Source organism: Schistocerca cancellata, chromosome 8 (assembly GCF_023864275.1).
Source record: "Schistocerca cancellata isolate TAMUIC-IGC-003103 chromosome 8, iqSchCanc2.1, whole genome shotgun sequence".
Lineage (NCBI taxonomy): Eukaryota > Metazoa > Arthropoda > Insecta > Orthoptera > Acrididae > Schistocerca > Schistocerca cancellata.
In genome coordinates, this window is record NC_064633.1 from 77,767,275 (window position 1) to 77,783,525 (window position 16,251).

At 44.9% G+C, this 16,251-nt stretch overlaps 1 protein-coding gene across 1 annotated transcript in view; it reads left to right on the plus strand.

The window, feature by feature from the left end:
- LOC126095368 (uncharacterized) overlaps nucleotides 1-16,251 on the plus strand; it is a 561,268-nt gene that overhangs the window by 12,508 nt on the left and 532,509 nt on the right. Inside the window, exons 2-3 of the mRNA XM_049910174.1 lie at nucleotides 3,479-3,826; nucleotides 14,250-14,447. Coding sequence (XP_049766131.1) covers nucleotides 3,479-3,826; nucleotides 14,250-14,447 — 546 coding nt within the window. The remainder of the gene's footprint in view (nucleotides 1-3,478; nucleotides 3,827-14,249; nucleotides 14,448-16,251) is intronic.

Genomic DNA, 16,251 nt, shown 5'->3' on the forward strand with positions numbered 1-16,251 from the left:
GATCCCGCCGGGAATCGAACCCGGGAACCCGGGCGTGGGAAGCGAGAACGCTACCACACGACCACGAGATGCGGGCGGGGAAACCGAGGTGAAGAGCAGACTGTGAGAAGTCTCAGTAGAGGTCTTCCGTTCCCAGCTTTCCTAGAGTGCACACATGGTGTTCTTTACTCAGCTCACCTGAGAAAAAGTGAGCATCTCTGCAGTTTAGGACTTAGCAAATGGAACGATTGAGCTTGGAGATAGGAAGTTTTGGTTCAGCTATGTACTGAGAAAGATAGCTAGGAGTGAATAGACGAGCGCAGCCTTGCAGCACCACAACGTCGGCCGACGTCCACACAACGACGCCGCTCCGCCACACTGAATTCGGTGATATTGCGCCCGCTCCGGCCACTGATTAATTTGTTGGATCACGTCGGCAAAGTTTCCACGAGGGTTTCATGGGCCGTGTATTGTAGAATTCTTCTCTCACTTCGCATTACGCCTGGGTCAGTCGATAGGAATTACTTTTGATTTATCATGCTTTACTCCACACAAACGCAATTTATTACCACTGCCCTTTAGGAGAGTCATGTAATGTGATGATTGCAGGTCGTGAGTTAAAATAAATCTGTGCTAATCGACATCAATGTGCACCCCTTTTTAATTAATAGGGATCAATTCTGGATCAATTAATGTCAACACTGCCCCCGCAGTTCAATCAGGAGTCACAGGGCCTTATTAGTTTCTTTGCGTTATCCGATATTGCGGCAGTTTTGCACTCTCTGTTGATCTGTTAGTCAATTACCTGGGGTGAACACACACCAAAACCAGATAAGTGACGGGTGTGGTGTTACAACTTATCTCATGAAGCGATAGAACAAGAAACTGGAGTCGTCATAAAAGAGATAGGGGCTCCAGTATTGCAATCAGAATTTGAAAGAGCTTTGAAAACTTAAAAACAAGTAAGGTAGCAGGGATAGATAACATTCTAAAACCATTAGGGGGAGTGGCAACAAAAGAACTCTTCACTTTGGTATGTATAATGCAGGAAAGTGGCTATATACCATCTGGCTTACGGTATAACACCATAAACACAATTTTAAGAGCCCACAAGTTCGAGAATTGTCGCAAAATCAGCTTTACTGCTTATGCATCCAAGTTACTGAGAATAACAACATACAGAATAATGGAAAAGGAAACTGAGGATGTGTTAGATGACGATCAGTTTGGGTTTAGGAAAGGTAAAGGCACCATTGAGACAGCTCTGACGTTGGGGTAGATAATGAAAGCGAGACTAAATAAAAGTCCAAACACATTCCAAGGATTTGTCGACCCGGTTCAAATGGCCCTGAGCGCTGTGGGACTTAAGATCTGAGGTCATCAGTCCCCCAGAACTTAGAACTAATTAAACCAAACTAACCTAAGGACATCACACACATCCATGCCCGAGGCAGGATTCGAACCTGCGAGCGTAGCAGTCGCGCGGTTCCGGACTGAAGCGCCTAGAAGCACTTGACCACAACGGCCGGCTTGTCGATCCGAAAAAATCTTTCGACAAAGTAAAATGTTGCAAGATTATCGACATTCTAAGAAAAACAGTGCTAAGCTATAGAGAAATACGGGTAATATAAAATATGTATTGAGTCGAGAGGGAACGATAAGAGTGGAAGACAAGAACAAAGAACTCGGATTAAGAAGGGTGTAAGACAAGCGTGTAGTCTTTCAGCCCTACTGTTCAATCTATACATCGAAGAAGCAATGACGAAAATACGAGAAAGGTTGAAGACAGAAATTATAACTGAAGGTGAAAGAATATCAAAGATAAGATTCGCTGAAAACGTTGCCATCCTCAGTGAAAGTGAAGGAGAATTACATTATGTGTTGAATGGAATGGTCTAATGAGTACCGAATACGGATTGAGAGTAAATCGAAGAGCCGGCCGGAGTCGCCGAGCGGTTCTAGGCGCTACAGTCTGGAACCGCGCGACCGCTACGGTCGCAGGTTCGAATCCTGCCTCGGGCATGGATGTGTGTGATGTCCTTAGGTTAGTTAGGTTTAAGTAGTTCTAAGTTCTAGGGGACTGATGACCTCAGTAGTTAAGTCCCATAGTGCTCAGAGCCATTTGAACCAAGTAAATCGAAGAAAGACGAAGGTAATGAGAAGTAGCAGAATGAGACCAGTGAGAAACTTAATATTACGTATGGTGATCACGAAGCAGATGAAGTTAATGACTGCTGCTAACTAGGCAGCATAATATCCCAAGGCGGACGGAGCATGGGGTACATAAGAAGCAGACTAGCAATGGCAAAAAAGGAATTCCTGTCCAAAAAAAGTCTACTGGTATCGAATATAGGCCTTACTTTGAGGAAGACTTTTCTGAGAATGTACGTTCTGAGCACAGCATTGCATGATACTGAAAGACGGACTGTGGGAAAACCGGTATAGAAAAGAGTCGAAACATTTGAGATGTGGTGTTACAGAATAACGTTGAAAATTAGGTGCACTGTAAGGTAAGGAATGTGGACGTTCTGCGCAGAACCGGCGAGGAAACGAATGTGTGGAGAACAGCGACAAGACAGAGATTGGAATACATCCAGCAAATAATTGAGGACATAGGTTGCAAGTGATACTCTGAGATGAAGTGGTTGGTACAGGAGAGAAGTTCGTGGCGGGCTGAATCGAACCAGTAAGAAGACTGAGGACTCAAAAAAAGAAAAGTTTTACACGTTTCAAGTAATGAAAGTTAAGATTGTGGAGCAGAAAACTGTGGGAGTGGAAAGCGACTGGGGATTACGTGGGTGTAAACCCTTTACAAAATGAAATACATCTATTGATCAATTTCAACAGCTTCGAGCGTACGTACAAGATAACGCAAGCAAGGTATTCAGCGTTCACTTTACCAGACTGCGCAAACTTAATATTCGACACAATAAACCACACAATAAAATAATCTGTCCCTTTAAATTTCACCGATAATGTTGGGCAAGAAATATTATACCACAGACAAAAACAAGACAGTAAAAGGAGAACAAGAAAGCCACGATCGGTGTTAGCCCAGAATACCAAAGCCTAAAATTTATCCAGCCAAAAGCTGACACCCCAACAAATATTACACAAGCAGTTAACAAGAGAGCGAAAATCAGCAATCGAATGCAACAGACCGAGCTACCCTCTGCTTGGCACAATAACTGAGATCACCAAGACAATGAAAGCCAACAACAAGAAGAGATTACAATTTCTCTGAACACAGCAAGTATAAAATAATCTTTTTGAACTTTAATACATTAGGCCCAACACCAGCACACCCACAGTCGAAAATTATCGTAATTAGACTAACGTACCCATAATCGTGTACTAGAAAACTGCGCTCATCATAACCAGCACACTGTCTTTTAATCGTCGAAGCTGTAAACACTGCACAGGTAGCAACACTAGACTGACGGCCGTACTGCGTTCCCCGGATCCGTAAAGCGGAGCGCCGTCCACTGCTCCTCCACAGTGGGGCGCTGCCCCGCGTCGGCGGTCAGCGGTGGCTCGCTGCTTGGCTACCTCCAGCGGCTGCTCTCTTCGGAAGCTGAGTGAGGCCGAGTTGCCTTCCAGCTCGTGCCTTGCAGCTCACTCCACTCAGCTGCCGCCCCGTCCCCCGTCTAGAAGGGACCCACAGTACAGAGACGAGCTGGACCGGCGCAGTACACCAGGTCCCGTCTGCCGCTGGCTGCTGCCCCGACGCTGGCTCCTCGTCGATGTCGTCGTTCCGCCCCTGCTCTTTGCTGTGACGGCACGCCCATCCACGCTCCACGTGGTGGTGCAACCGGCTGTTTTTGCTGTAGGAGGCGAGCTCTTCCACGTACTGCTATTACTGGCACGCGGCCTTCTGCACCTCAACTACGTATACTGTAGTATCCTAGTCTTAACTGACGTGTACGATCTATTAGACTTGACGAAAGTACGAATACATAGATAGTCGGAGGATATTATAACTTTATGAAGGGTTTGCAGATGACGCTAGCAAATACTCCAGAAATACAGTAGATTTATTCTGTCATGTAGCTGTAATTAAACTGACGGTGTTCGGAGTGCTGCAGTGCGGGATGTGTGTACACGGCAGGAGCCTGAAACATCGCAGGTACTGGTACAGTGTTACTGCGTGGGGTTCTCTAGGAGGGGGACGCCTGGGCCCAAGCAAAGCTTCAGCATCATTCGTGACAAAAGTATTTATTGAACAGCGTATGCTTCAAAGGCCATAAAACCAATTAAGGAAAATTTCCTTTTAAGCTTTCAAAAATTAAATTCAAATGGCTCTGAGTACTTTGGAACTTCTGAGGTCATCAGTCCCCTAGAACTTAGAACTACTTAAACCTAACTAACCTAAGGACATCACACACATCCATGCCCGAGGCACGATTCTAACCTGCGACCGTAGCGGTCGCGCGGTTCCAGACTGTAGCGCCTACAACCGCTCGGCCACTCCGGCCGGCAAAAATTAAATAAAAAGACGTTAAGAACAACAACAAATCTCAAAAGTGATTTTTGCATTCAAGTGAGACTTTTATACACTGTCACACTGACCCACATAGGAAACCCAGAATGTTGTGTATGTTTATAAAAATATCTCTGTCCAAAGACAACAAATGAGTTTTGCACTCAACTGTCACAGCTATGGGAGCGAATACTTTCGACAACTCCCATCACAAGGGCAAAGAAATTTGTTGCAGTTCAATTGGAATTAATCACACTAAGTTTCAGTTTCTATAAAGAGATAGCATGTAATTATTAACACACAAAAATTTTTTTGGTGCAAGCTTATGTGGCAGAAGAACGATGCAAAAATTTAATACGGCATCTATGCTTCAAAATGGCAGCTAGAACAAGAAGAATTTGCGTCACAAACAGTTTAGCAAATCACCTTACTGTATTTTCTGACAGCATGTTTACTGATTTACAATTGCACACAATGTTCCACAACACTATTGACCAAAGGAATGAAAACTTACTGAAATTGCGTCCTTAAAAATTCACATTCCGTTTCCCAAAAAGACACACATTTCAGAAAGTACATAAATTAAAATTAAAAAAAAACAAGGTAGGTACAATGTTATGTCAAGCAATTTCTTTTTGGCGACGCGAGTACTGTTGATCAAGAGGCAGCGCAACCCGCGACCTTGGAATCCAACCAAGTGGCTGCCTTCAGGCAATTACTCTGCGTACATCAGATATAGATACCTCCCGCGCAGTCGACACAAGTCCGCACATGGCGCTAGTAACTGCTACTATTATCTGGAAAGAAGAAGGATCTTTAAGTTCAACGAATAACGAACACAACATAGCTATGAGCTTACTTACGCACCCACATATCAATAAAGGGGCACAAGCCGAGCCCTTCGGTACCTCATTTCAGCTTCAAACAACGCCGAGTGGCGTAACGGTAGCACAAACGAACTTTGGTTGCATTAGCAGACAGTACCTTAAATACCAAGAAATTGGCACGAATTCTTTTCTCCCAGAATTAACAAGTTGACTAGCAAGCGTCAAAGCCACTCACAACAATAAATGAGGTTACAACTGAGGTCCACAAGGCTATCATACGTAAGAAGGTAAAAACAAAGTGTCTCTTAATTACAGAAAATCACAAATTTAAGGTGGTATAGTAAGCAGTTGGTACAAACACGTGCGGGTCTCTTGAACTCTCACTCGTCGTCCCACGACCGGGGCTTAAGCGAGCAGGAAGGCTGAGCCGGTATTTTTATAATTTTTATAGCCGTGAAGGCGGGCAAGGCGTATCAGGAGACTGCGACGCACTGGGAAAGACAGCAGAAAGGAACATTGTGCGAACCTCCCAATTCACTCAACAGAAGTAAGATACCTGGCTGTATTTTTAAGACGGCACATTTCTCTCTTAACGACGGCGCCGCAACCACCGACTTCCGCCGTAGGAATCGCTTCGTCCACCTCGTGTCCTCCGGAGCCTCCAGGAGGAAAACGTATTCTCGGACACGCGACCCCTAAGAATACCGAAGTGCAGTCGAACGACAGAGAAGCAGCACGGCTCAGATGACAACACGCCCTGCCTCCGCCGCCAGCCGCCGTCCAACTCATCCCCCACACCGCCGCTCACCAGCCCACGTCGAAACGGCGCGCGCTCCGCTAGAGGCAAGGGTGGCATGCGCAACACCTACTACCAGTTGTCGACACGGTACGGCTCAGCTATGTCTATTAATCGATGCGCTCGATGAGAATGCTATAAAAAAAAATAAACAGTTACGCTCTCTGCGACCAGGGGAAAATATGGCGTTGTATGCAGTCAGAAGATGAAATGTTTCCTGCTTTAACGTCAATATGCCGTTTGTCGCTTGGGGGCGCGTGTTGACTCGCTTTGTGAAGTGACTGTTGGTGTAAAGGGTTAGTAAGGTTGACGTTTTCCGTACAAAACGCAATGGGTATTGAGAAGAGAGACCGTGCACTGCTAGTTAAGTTGCTATATCATAACAGCAGCGTTGCCCTGCTGGAATATCGTCAACAGGAACGGGCTGCGAAGAGCTCCTTGTCGGTAAATGGGCTCATGTATAAGATCAACAAATTTGAACAAACAGGTGAATTACCTGGTGCAGCAGGCGGAGAGAGGTAGCCTATTCCCGTGGCAGTTGTTGATGACGTTGCCGCAGCTACAGCCGACCTCGCAGCACGTGCCTCAAATTCTGCAGCCAGGGTTCGAGTCGTCACGGGAATTGCCTCTCCGGCAGCCAAAAATTTTTCGGTGCATTTTACAGTGGTATCCCTACAACATTCAGAATGTGTTCCAAATGAAGCCCCAAGACAGGATACAACGCCGACACTTTGCCCTTCGATTTTTGGCACGTATGGAAATGAATGACATGTGGCCGGGGAATAATCTTTGAACTAACGAGGTACATATTACTCTGCACCGTGCCGTGAATTTACGGAACTGTCGCATGTGGGTTTCTGTTCCGCCACATGTCGTGTAGGGGGAACATCCACTGCACTCAGCTTATGTGGCTGTGTGGTGTGGTTTGACAGGCCCCTATATTCTTCGAGGAGATGACGCCTGTTAGGAGTACGGTGACACCTGGACGTTATAGCGACCTCCATCTGCGACATCTCATTCCAACTGAGTCTACATCAAGTCTTTAATGCAAGATGGAGTGACACCATATGTTCCTTGTCAGGTAAAAGGTTTCCTTGAAGAAACCTTCCGTAACGACTGCATCGCCGCTAAGCAGTTTCAGGATCTGCGGTACTCCAAATCCGCATCCATATGACTTCTGGTCGTCGGGACAACTGAAAGAGCATGTCTGTCAGCAATGTATTTGGAATCTTCCTGATCTTAAGTATAGTGTACCACACCATATCTCTCTGATTACAGCAACTGTCGACAATGCCGCATTACGGATGAACATTGTTGCTGAGTCGGGAGACCATATTGGACACGTTGTAACTTGTGATCGTATCCTTATAAAAGTGCTAGAACCATCGTTATCATGTGTTTGATCATTCCTCCCACACCACGTCCTGACTACTTACAGCACCATATTTTCACCTGGTGGCAGAAAATAGATCTGTTATTTTTTCAGCATACTCCGCGAACCAACCAATTAATAAACTTACGAGGATGCTTCAAAAAAATGGTTCAAATGACTCTAAGCACTGTGGGACTTAACATCTGAGGTCATCAGTCCCCTAGAATTTAGAACTACTTAAACCTAACTTACCTAAGGACACCACACACATCCATGCCCGAGGCAGAATTCGAAACCGCGACCGTAGCAGCCGCGTGGTTCCGGACTCAAGCGCCTAGAAACGCTCGTCCACCGTGGCCAGCAGCATGTTTCAGCGTACTGCCCTGTATACATCACGTATTGCAGCACTCGGAACACCGTCAGTTTAATTGTAACCGTCCGGTATTATCTATACGTTGAAGATGAAACTAATCTGGTCGCAACAGAAAACGAAGTCAAGTAAACTGCATGTAGAACCCATCCACATCCAAGTATGGAAAATGCACTAGTTCTAATTGTCTTACAAAACACCAGTTGACCTACACTCAGCATGAGACCTGGAGTCCAGGCCGTGTACTCTTTCGACCCCATGAATTAAGTACCAACAACAAAAATATAATCTCTCTGAAAGTTGGATCGGTCGCCTGCATTGGTTCAACATCAATTAACCGACTGGAATGAATCTACATACTGCGCAAGCCACCGTATGGAGCGTTGCAGAGTGTATGCACCCTTTACCACAACTAGTCGTTTACTTTCCTGTTCCACTAACAAATAGAAAAGGAAGGAAAAACGACAGTCCTTATGCCTCCGTATGACCGCTAATCTCTCGTATCTTATCTTCGTGGGGCTTACGCGAAATAAATGTTGGCGGCAGTAGGATCGTTCTGCGGTCAGCTTCAAATGCCGGTTATCTAAACTCTCTCAGTAGTGTTCTTCGAAATGATTGTCTTCTTGCCTCCAGGAATTCCCAGTTGAGCTCCCTGAGCACATCCGCAACACTTGCATGGTGATCGAACCTGCCGGTAACAAATCTAGGAGCTCGCCTCTCAATTGCTTCGATCCCAAACACACGAGCAGTACTCAAGAACAGGTCGGACTAGCGCCTTACATGCGGTCTCCTTACAGGTGACCCACACTTCCCTAAGATCCTCCAAATGAACCGAAGTCGACCATTCGCCTTCCCTGCCGCAATCCTCACACGCTCGTTCCATGTCATATCGCTTTGCAACGTTACGCCCAGATATTTAAACGACGTGACTGTGTAAAGCAGGAAACTGCCAATGCCGTATCCGAACATTAAGGGTTTGTGTTTCTTATTCATCCGCATTAATTTATATTTTTCTGCATTAACAGCCTGCTGCCATTCGTCACACCAACTAGAAATTTTGTCTGGGCCATCTTGTGTCAACTTTCCTGCACATCACAGCATCATCAGCGAATATCCGCAGACTGATGCTCACCCTGTCTACCAGCTCATTTGTGTGTATAGAAAACAGCAACTGGAAAATAAGAAAATAAAATGTGGCTCGAACATAAGAAGTACCTCTCAATCTCCAGTAGTGGACGGTACATCCTGGCTGGTGTAAGCTGTTCACTCTGGCAGCAATCCTCGGGGGCACCGTGCACGTATTCCCTTAACGTCAGTAAGGGCTGTCAGTGTCCGAGGTTGCCTACACCACAGCGACGTCAGTTGAAGACTCGGGCATAGTCCTGAGCCACAAAGCGGAGACCTTCCTCGTAGTGGTCGCCCGTAATCAACAACTCCATCTGCCTGCCTCTACCTAGAAATAATGGCGCATAGGCGTTCCGAGAAGAATGAAACACAGCTCCACGCTGCGTTTTTGGAGCCCACGGGGAAGGCTGGGTCGACCCAGACAGTGCCATCAGCTTCGTCTCACAGACGTACACTGCGAACAGTGCTAACCCCCTGCCGCCTCCCAGCAACGCCGTGGAAGGCGACATCGAGGCGAGATCTGGAATGTAAACTTACCAATGGCGTCTGGTCCTCTTCACCGATGAATGCAGGTTTTGTCCGACAACCGATTATCGTCATAGGACGTTGAGGCGCACTATTGGCCAGAATTCTGAAAACCTGGCCAAAGTTTCAAAACTGCTGCACTATGGGCTAAAACAGGTGAATGAGGTTTCTGATTCTAGTGGTAGCGATTTTTATATCGAAGTTTAAAAATTCAAAAGGCGTATCCAATATAACGAAAAGAATTTGGAAAAAATTAATAATGTGAACAAAAAATATTTTCGGTGAACATTTATAATTTAGTCGTAACTATGTTACAAAACTGCCTCTATTACCGTTTTTTTTATAGAAAATATATATGTGTAAAGAAAAGTGAAAGTTTTATCAGTCTTCTTAGTCTTCTTCCTCTTGTGCTTCTTGTTCTTCGTCTTCATTTTCTTCTTCAACTTCTTCCTGACCGACGTTTGCTTCCTCTTCATCATCCTCAGCATCTGATACCTCTTAATCCTCTGCACCAGGTACCAAGAGAGCAACACCATCTGACGCAAAGTTTTCACTTCCGTCAGAGATGGTTTCGACGAAGAAGCCATACAGGAATCGATTGTTGCCAGAAATCTCCGGAACACATCGTCCATATTTTTTACGGGAGAAGACTTTCGCACAGAGCTTGGGCGATATTGCCTTATTAGTTTGTTTGTTGGTTACTGTGCATCTTGCGACAGCTGACCGATTGGTAAAATAGTAGATCATATTTTTATTTTGTAATAGCTTATTAGCAATCTTATAGATGTAGCAGTTGAAGACATGCACGGATAAACGGGCACTGTCTGAACTTAGAGATAAGTTGACACTGGTCTCACCGCTTGTAATGTTTAGGGGTGAGACCAATGCCAATTTTGATAGTTCCCGTACCTAGCAACAGATCAGAACACTTATCTCTAAGCATTTACATTTGAGGATTATCCCGTTTTCCGCGCATGTCTTCAATTGAATGATTATGTGTGCATACCTGCATATGTGTTTTAATCGCACTTTAGTAAAATTTTCATTTCTATTTTCTCAGTGTAAGTAACGGCATTTTGCAACTGTCGCTTGAAAAATGGTTTAAAGTCGGAGTAGCGGCTACCAGCTGGATTTTAAGGCTGAGTCGCGAAGATTACAGTACATACTTAAGGACGGAATGAAAGACGAGGCGGAATATCGTGAAATCTAAAACTCATCTCTTTTTTCACTCGCGTTTTACAATTTCCTTGCTTCTATTCCAGTAAGAAGTTAATTAACAAAAACCAGTTATTAACTAATGACTCAATATTACCATAAGTGTTCCTGATAAAGTATATACCGTCCGGAACAGCCTCCATTTAAAAACATTTCGATCTGATTTCGCTGCACAAAACATTTCATTCGAATGACGCAGTACTTTCCAGCCCCGCTAGCTCTGTGCGGTCACAAATGAATGCCGCGTCGGACTTGAAATTCAGAGTTCGGAATAAAGAGCTGGCCGCTTCTAAGACCGGGATTCAATAGTACCAACATTGCTCTAGACAAACTATTAAACGAAACTTCTCAGCTCCGATTTTTTAAAATTTATAGCGAGGTTTTGGGGATTCTGGTCCACTATGAGGCGGCCAGGTACTGAAGCACTTCTCAGACGTGCAGTCCCAGGTATTAGCTGGTTCAAATCGCTCTGAGCACTATGTGACTCAACTTCTGAGGTCATCAGTCCCCTAGAACTCAGAACTCCTTAAACCTAACTAACCTAAGGACATCACACACATCCATGCCCGAGGCAAGATTCGAACCTGCGACCGTAGCGGTCTTGCGGTTCCAGACTGTAGCGCCTAAAACCGCACGGCCACTCCGGCCGGCCCAGGTATTAGCAATGAAGTAGGTCAGTCATGTTTTGTAGCTGATTTTCAGTAGTGCTATTTAAGCTGACACTTCGTTTGGTAAGATCACTTAAGGCGTTTACAAGTTATTAATTTTTAAAGGGGGAAGGTTAATTTATATCTTCTGTTAATTCGACGTAATTTGCATAATGAGCCGCAATGTTGATTCCGAGGGCTAAAAACGCATTTAAATTCAAAATAAATTGCAAAACGACTAGTGTAACGGCAGTATCAGATAACAGACTGCAGTAGCTATCTGTAAAGGTATAGGTTAGTTTTAAAATAGGTAACAGGAAATAATGCTAAGTTTTATCAGATCACTGAATAAGATGTAGATAAGCAAAAAACTAAGCACCCTTTAAAAATACTAATGGCGCCAACGAAAAACTGATGAAATTGTAATCCTAATTCACGTATGACGCAATAGCGATAAGTGTAATGCAGTTTTTATTCGTTAACAAAATAGTAACCCAGTAATGCGATAGGTCTATAACTGTCCACTAGACATTAAATTAGCCAAATAACTTTAAAAATTATTCACACACTTCATTAAGCTCTTTTCTACGCTGATAGTGTATAAACAGAAGTAGGTCGCACTTTTCTTTTGAATTAAGTTGGCATTCTGGGATGTATGTTCATTCCAGCGTTCTTTCCGCTTCTCGGTGACATTGAAAATTTCTGTGATCCAAAGATGGCTTGCATGACTTTAGCTGTATAGCTGGAGGGTTGTGGGAAGCCCTACTTACAAGTGAGTTCTTATAAGACTCTGTCTTCCTAAAATTTACTCCTTGGCAGTTGTTCTTCTGACATCTGGAGCAGCAATATGGGACAGAACATGCAACCACGGAATGGAAGCAGATCTGACAGTGCCTCTCGGTCTCATTCACACGTTGTTGTATGTACGCTGATTTCCCACTGAGGGCATCTATATTGAGCAGCTGAGAACAGAAGTGTAATTGCACCACTGAGTCGCCCATCTGCATTTGTGCCCCGATTATTTCCGGATATTTTTTGGAGAAGATTTCCGCTTGAGTCAGGCTTCTCTCACACCTTCGCGCAGTGCTGTTTAAATGTCAGTATCTGATAGAGGTTGACTTTTTTACTTGTGAGAAACTTGCACCACATCAAGTAACACTAGTAAGCTTCCTGCATGCGTATTTGTTACGGAGATGGAATGCTGTCACCTCTGTTTTATTTGGATTTAGCTGGAATCTCCATCTGCAGAAGACCTCATTAATATGGCGAGGTCATTTGAAAGTGTACTCTCTTAATTTTAGACAACATGATTTGGAATCCGTCAGCGATCTATTACAATTACCAGTTATAATTATTTTATTTTATCAATCGGTACTCTCATAACACTTGATATCTTTGTTCTGACACCTACATACAGTATTTTCTTGGGGCTAGTAGATCTGACAATGGTCATCACAGGTGGGAATCAATAATCAGATGATGCACCTTCACGATCAAGCGCTAGGATTAAAGACAGTTAAAGCCACATTCTGTCTTCTTTGTTCGTAGTTTGTTACCAAATGCTACACCCTGCTATTTGACAGATTTTTTTCAATGTTCGGACTGAATCTAGATAGTTGAAGCTGCTGCTGCTGTTGTTGTAGTTGTGTTTGGTTCGAAGACTGGTTTGATGCAACTCATCTATCCTGTGAAAGCCTCTCCATATCTAAATCTAACACATCGCCGGCTGGGGTGGCCGTGCGGTTCTAGGCGCTACAGACTGGAACCGCGGGATCGCTACGGTCGCAGGTTCGAATACTGCCTCGGGCATGGATGTGTGTGGTGTCCTTAGGTTGGTTAGGTTTAAGTAGTTCTAAGTTCGAGGGGACTGATGACCTCAGAAGTTAAGTCCCATAGTGCTCAGAGCCATTTGAACCATTTTTTTCTAACACGTCCATTTGAACCTGCTTACTGTCTTGAAGCCCCGGTCTCTTTCTACAATTTAATCCCCTATATCTCCACTGCCAAACTGACGATTACTTGACGTCTGACAATGGTTCTGTCGATTGATGATTTTATTAGTGAAGTTATGCCATAAATTTCGTTTGTCCTCAACTCGTTTCAGTAAATCCCACTTAGTTATTCAATGTACACACCTAATCTTCAGCATTTTTCTATACCGCATTTCGAAAACTTCTGTTCTCTTCTTGTCTGTTTACTGGTAAAGTTTGCTTCCGATCAAAGCTATACTCCAGACAGTTACCTTCAAAAAAGACTTGGTAACATTCAACTTTACATTTTACGCTAGCAATTTTTTGTTTACTACTGCCAGTCTGTATTTTATCCCTCTCCACAACTGTCATCGTCAGTTATTTTGCTGTGCGCATAACAAAGCTTATCTGTTACTTCTGGTGTCTCATTTCCTAATCTATGTCCTTTAGCATCGTCCGATTTAGTTCGACTACATTGCGTTACCCTCGTGTTACTTTCGTTGATGACCATCTTATAACCTCCTTCCGAGACACTACGCATTCTGTTCAACTATTCTTCCGAGTCCTTTGCCATTTCTGACAGAATTACTATGTCATCGAGAAGGATCAAAGTTTATGTTTCTTCTAATTTGACTCTATTTCCCCTTCCCAATTCCTCCTCGGTTTCCTTTACAGCTTGCTCAATGTACGGACGGAATAACACCGAGGCCTCGATACAGATCTCTCTCAGTCCCTTTTGGGCGACTACTGTACGGGGACGAAAGTGGTAGCTTCTGTGAAGGTTTTATTCGTGTGTGTTGTGGCCGTCCTCAGTTTATTCGACGGTTCGGCGCCTCGCGCGGTCCAGGGTTGCGCAGCGCAGGGTCGCTCCCTGGTCCCCCGCCCCCGCCCTGCTCTGCCCCCGCGACCTGCCCCTACGCTATTGATCTGCCGCCGACGGCAGCGCCGCGCGCGGCCGTCCCGGAAGGCTGCGGAGCCGCGGAGCCGCGGAGCCGCGGAGCCGCGGAGTGCGAGGCGAGGCGGCAGTGAGCGCGCGACGCGCCATGCGGCAGCTGGAGGCGCAGCTGGAGCTGGAGGCGGAGGCGGGCGCGCAGTGACGGCAGCGGCAGCAGACGCGGCACCGGCGGGCCACCACTGGCAGGTCAGTGCGGAGCCAGTGCATCCTGTGTAAACAGCGTCTGCAAACCGGCAAAGTGTCATCGACTGTCTGTACGAGTGAACATGTTTCCGCCTTTAGGAAGAGATATTGTCGCCCTTGTGAAACTGAAATATCATTCTTGTTATACCACTAACTGTGGCGTCCCTAATGGAAGTGTGGGCCGCCTGGATGCATTATGTCCCTTTTTTCTTTTCTTTTTTTTATGTATGCTACAGTGCCGGCACGTATAACTGGAGTTACTGATGTGTGGTGTTGTCGCAAACGCTTGTGCACTGTTATGTATTGTACCTTGTAGACCTTTTTGTACGAGCATAATGCGGTGTAATTTGTCTACGAACACATATTGTTCGTATTAAATCTTTGCAGATCAGCAACAGACAAACTTCCTCGCTCGTGACACCCGTCCCGCCCCCCGCCCCGTCGTTTGTATGTCGCAGAATTTTAACGATACTTTTCTTTGGCTAACGGATCCTAAGCTACATACTGCTTTTGGCAAACACGAGTCACTTCTGTAGATCGCTATTCGGTTAGCCAACCTCTGTGAACGTTGAAGCAACTCTATTTTTAGTAAGATATTTTCCTCGAACCTCTACAAAGTCGTTTAAGTGAGAATTTTTTTTCTTTTAGAGAAAGAAAATCTTCAGTAAGTATTGCTGCTATGCATTCTGCAGATATGTGTCGTCCTTTCTACAAACTATTGCTGTAGAAGATTCTATAAACCGCGCCTAGTCCAACAATCAGTGATCGTTGTTTTCAATCCAGGGAGTTGTTTTGATAGTTGGGTAAGGCAATTTACAGATCGTGCGTCAATATAAGGGAATACCTCCTGCGGTATGACCTTGTTGAGTAACGAAATGTGGTGTCAAACCAGTCTTTGAGTTGACACAGCGATCATTACGAATCTCTTATGCAACAATTTAACAGAATACGAATACAGTTCTGTCTCGCCAATATTATTTATTATCTTTTTAGCGTCAAACTTTCTAGTTTGTGAAATGCCAAGATGTGAAGCCTGTGTTATTTTTATCAGACTGCCGTGCTAAACTGCGTGCAGTTACAGTAAGACGTTCTTCGGAGTCGATGTCCACCAGAAAGAAGTGCACTGAATTCCGGCGTATATTCTGCGAGAAAATATCATCATATCGATGGTAACTCCATTTTGCTAAATTTTACAGGAGAAGCAAAATCAGTTTCTAAAAAAATATGTAAAGTGATATAGATAAAATTGCTAGATATCTAACTATGTAGTAATAACCTACTTATTGATTGCTCATAGAGATCCGTGCACTTTCAAATCTGTCTTAAGTAATGGAGTTACTAATTACTGTAATTGAGACTTTTAACAGACAGATGGAGTTTCGGGGATTTCATTGCCTACCATCGACATGTAGCCAGGGTCTTTTCCTCGCGACCTGTATTGTATTGTGTCGAACCGGGGACCTAGAAACGACGGAGACGCTTCGTCCCCGCCGTAGCCCTCAGTGGTTCACAACCCCACAACAGGCCATAGCAATCCACTCCGCCCACCGCCGCCCCACACCGAACCCAGGGTTATTGTGCGGTTCGGCCCCCAGTGGATCCCTCCCCCCCTCCCAGGGAACGTCTCACACCAGACGAGTGTAACCCCATATGTTTGCGTGGTAGAGTAATGGTCAGTGCGTCAGACCGCACGGCTAACCGGGCGGGCTCGCGACGTGTAGTTTACTCGTGACGATAACAAGTGTTCCATTAAAGTACGACTATAATGGCGTTATACTGAATCTGCACTGTCAGCCGCTGATAAAAC